This window comes from Zea mays, chromosome 7 (genome assembly GCF_902167145.1).
Source record: "Zea mays cultivar B73 chromosome 7, Zm-B73-REFERENCE-NAM-5.0, whole genome shotgun sequence".
In the NCBI taxonomy this organism is placed as follows: domain Eukaryota; kingdom Viridiplantae; phylum Streptophyta; class Magnoliopsida; order Poales; family Poaceae; genus Zea; species Zea mays.
In genome coordinates this window covers 164,988,048-164,992,349 of record NC_050102.1, presented here as the reverse complement: position 1 = coordinate 164,992,349, position 4,302 = coordinate 164,988,048, and the positions used below count along the sequence as shown (strand labels likewise).

The 4,302-nt window shown below is 53.6% G+C and overlaps 1 protein-coding gene across 1 annotated transcript; it reads left to right on the top strand.

The window, feature by feature from the left end:
• The first annotated feature begins 465 nt into the window (after positions 1 to 465).
• LOC100276922 (uncharacterized) lies at positions 466 to 1,170 on the top strand. Its single transcript, NM_001150616.3, has one exon. The coding sequence runs from the start codon at positions 630 to 632 to the stop codon at positions 972 to 974; it is 345 nt and encodes a 114-aa protein (NP_001144088.1). The 5' UTR covers positions 466 to 629; the 3' UTR covers positions 975 to 1,170.
• Positions 1,171 to 4,302: the final 3,132 nt, after the last annotated feature.

The window sequence follows — 4,302 nt, the reverse complement described above, 5'->3', positions numbered from 1 at the left end:
ATGCAGATGCAGATACACTGCTGCTCCTTCCATCTTCCTAGCTCCATAGTCATGGCCTCAGGGGCGTACGTCCATCCAGCCAGATGTCAGTTGCTGATGCACTCGGATCGGAGCACGAACACCCACCTAAGAGTTGACCGCTGAGTGCCGGCTGGCCCCATGGATTCCTAGAAGCCACACCCGCTTCCCTCCCTCCAAATTCAATCATTTTTCCCTAGAGCCACCAGCAGCCACGAGGGAGACTGATCATGCAATGCAACCGAGAAATCAAGATCCGAATTTGAAGGCTGGGGGTGGGGGTGGCCGGGTGGGTGCGTGCATGGCCATGCGTCCTCTGCCCCCGGCCCCAACCCAACACCCCCACCTTTGTTTAATCGGCCAGCGGATCACTGGGCAGCGATCATCAGGCTCAACTGCCATGCCCATCTCCTATATAACGGCCCTCCCAGCCACACGGCCATGGCCTCCCCAGCACATCATCAACAAGGGATCATCCACACGACCGCACCCACTACTACTGAGTGAGAGAGCTCCTGTGCCACAGGCCCACAGCTCTCCTACACGTCCACCGATCATCTCGCTTGAGCTCCGATCTCCCTCAGAAGTCAGAACCTATCTGAAGAGAGACGATGCCTCGGTTATTCCTCTTCTGCCTGGTGTCCAGCCAGCTGGCCGCGACCGCCGTCACGGCGCGGCCTTTCGCCACCGTCCTCCTGCACGGCGGCGCGATGAGCAGGGTAGCTGCGGACGCTCCTTATTCCGCTGCCGCCGTCGCCCTGCACGCGCACTCCCTGCTGGAGGAGTCCAGGTTCGCCGGGTCACCGCTGAGCTCGCACCGCGGCGGGCACAGACCTTTCGACCGGGCGTTCGCCGGCGGCAAGATCATCGTGGCGGGGCTCGCCGCGGCCATCGTCGTCGCCGTCTTCTGCTACATCCGCATCACGAGGAAGAAGAGCGTGGAGCCAAAAGTCTGATGATGACTATATAGACCACCTGACTCTTTCTCTCTGCACACTCTCTGAAAGACTGAAACCCTTTCTGCTCTACAAACTGCAGAGTGAGGATATACGGCCATACGGGAAGAAACAAGTGGAACCCCCCCCCCCCCTAGATTTGCTGTACTATACTACATTTGTGATGATGGATAGATGATTCAGCTCCTTCACAGTTCAGACCCAATGTTACCTCTATTTATCCATCATCGCTGAGATCAATTATGCCCGGGCGCAAAAGAATGTGCTTTCTGACGAAATACGTGGATGTCAGCGCCCCAGCCACCAGATCTTAAAACAATTCGGTTCTTGAGCTGAATTGGCCTTGGTTTTTTGAGCTGGACGGTGATGACTGATGAGTTCTTTGTCCTAAAACAAAACCTTTCTCTGATTTGGGATTCTCGGGACTGAGTTCGACTGAGAGTAAATGCAAGCATGTGTGATCTGTCTGTTGTCTGCCAAGGAAAAACAAAACAAAAAATGCTACCTGCGTACGATACGATACGAGCAAGCCCAAGTGGATTGCGCTTGCACCACTCTGAGTTTCTCTCTTGTCTCCGGTTTTCGTGGCAACCAGATATTCAGATTTGTCTGTGATCGTTATCGTATAAAGACGAGTTTGGGCTAAATACCGCAAAGGATTGAAGGTGCTAAAATTATATTTTTATTCAAAATTAAATAAGAAGGGGATTTTAGCCCCTTCAATCTACCCTATTTTTTTTTCTCCTAAACTAGTCCCAAACAATCTGTCTGCCATTAATTAGCTGGTAGAATTTGCCCCGCTGGTGCTGGCCTCTTGAATTTAGTTTGCGAATGGTCCAAACATCAGTTCGACAGAATCAGCATCAAATGCTGCAGTATCTGTATGATGAACACGTACACAGCAATGCAATATCTCTTGAGGAGCTTGAGCACGTGCAAATGATTATCATCATCATTCTTGCAATGCTCCATTCAGCAGCCGACCACGCATCATAATATCAGATGCATGCATGGACACGCACCTGTCTGCCTACCTTCTTGAGGCCTGTCTTGTTTGGAAGTGAGCTATTATAGTATTCTCTCAAGTAGTATTTAGAAGTGAATCCATCCTTTAAAATAGTATTCTGGTCTCCTTTTAATCATTTTTATTTTCTGTTCTTATTTGTCAGTATCTAAAATAACCATACTGCAACTCTATCGTTACCGCGAGAGTTGACATTATTGTATTGCACATGCCTACTCAGTTTTTTTTTCTTTTGGTTGAACATAATGTTGACAAGAATGGAACTATGTGTACATATATCATAGGTGTCATTGATGGGAAGATGAAAAACATACTCTACACTCCTTTGCATTTTGCTAGACATTTTTTTGATCCATCCTAAAGTTATAATGATCCTACTATTCACTACAGGAAACACCTAAATTTTCGTGGGCCGGCCCACGAAAATACAATGTTATTTTCGTCGGCAAGAGTGACCGACGAAAATGTGTCCTATTTTCGTGGGCCAGCGAAGATTTTCGTCGGCAGGCCCACGAAAATACGAAAGGTATTTTCGTCGGCCTCGGGACCGACGAAACTGTGTGATATTTTCGTCGGCCGCAGCTAGACCGACGAAAATAAGTGGCGTATTTTCGTCGGCCGCATCCAGGCCGACGAAAATAAGTCATTAACCGGCCTGTATTTTCGTCGGCCTCAATGAGGCCGACGAAAATAGAGGCCCGTTAATCGGCCTCAGCGCACTTTCTCTCTCTCGCTCGTCAAACTCTCGCTCGCTCGTCTTTGCGCCGCCGCCCGCCTGCCCTACGTCGCCGCGCCGCCGTCGGCGCCCGCCCGCCCGTCCTCCCTCGCCGCGCCGCCCGCACACCGTCCCTCCACGCGCCGCGCCGCGCCGCCGTCGACGCCCGCCCGCACACCCGCCCTCCCGCGCCGGCCACCATAGCCGCGCCCCCGTCCACCATCGCCGCGCCGGCGTCCGCGCCCGCCCGCCCGGCCGCCCTCCCTCACTGCACCGCCACCCGCGCCCGCCCGCTCTCCACGCGCCGTCGCTCGTGGCCCGCGCGCGCCCTCGCCGCTCCGCGCCGCCGCGCGTGGCTCGCCGTTCGTCCACGCCGTTCATAGGAGCAGACTCGTCCACGCCGTGCCCACCGTCCACGCCGTTCGTCCACGGCCGTCGTTCGTCCACGCCGTGTCGTCCGTCCACGTCGTCGTCGTTCCCCGCAGTGAGCCTCCCCGTCTCCCTTCTTTCCCGACATATTTGATGCTTGCCGTGGCGTGCCGGGCGTGCCATGCGCGTGCCGTGGCGTGCCGGGCGCGCGGCCGTGCGCGTGTCGTGGCGGCCGTGCGCGTGCGGCGTGCCGTGCGCGTGCCGTGGCGTGCCGTTCGCGTGCGGCGTGCCGTGGCGACCGTGAATGTTATTTGTCTTTTGTTTAAGTTATTTATTATGGACGGTGATCGTTAACCATAGCGAACCGTATGCGTCACCCGCTCGGGAACGGCGAACGTCACATTGGCTTGTGAGGTTCGCCGTTCCGGAATTGTCCACGTATTTTGGACAGCCTGAGAGTGTAGGCCGATGCTTTTGATTTGTGACATGTGCCTTATGATTGACGCGGAATTTCGGTTGTGTAACCCAGTTGTTCTCCAACGCACCATGTTCAGGCGTGTGCTTGGAGAGCAGCGGGGTTATGCTGCCGAAATTTCGCGGCAATCGTAGGCTACACGTCACAAATTCACAAGCATCGGCCTACACTCTTGGGTGGGTTTAGGGCCTTTACCTAATAGGGAGTTCACCTAAGCCACGGACGATCGTTGATGTTCTTTGTCTTTTGTTTAGCCTTTGAAATGGACGGTGATCGGAGGGTGATGTATGACGGGTGGAGAAAGGATGGGGCACATTCGAATGAATGGATGGGTGTAACAAAGGCTTTTCTTGAGCACGCTTTCAAAGATGCAACTGGTCGTCTAGTGAAGTGTCCTTGCAATCGCTACGAGAACAAGTGGCCTCAGAAGAAGGACGAAATGGAGAAACACCTTTGCAAAAGTGGGTTTATGCCGAACTACCTTGTATGGTACCGGCATGGAGAGTCTATTAGACACGTTGACGCGGAGGTGGAACTTGATGACGATCATGATAGGATGGATGACATGTTGCATGATCTTGGTAGGGATGTTGAAATGAACGCTGAGGAGCCGGGGCAGCTTCCACGCGATGCTCAGGAATTCTTCCGGCTACTCACCGCAGGAGAAGAGAGACTGCACGAGCACACTCAGATGTCAGTTCTTGGGACTCTCACTAGACTAATGGCGATAAAGTCGAAGCACAAC

What these genes read in the sequence shown, in the direction of transcription:
- LOC100276922 (NM_001150616.3), top strand. Translation starts at nt 630, where the DNA reads ATGCCTCGGTTATTCCTCTTCTGCCTGGTGTCCAGCCAGCTGGCCGCG.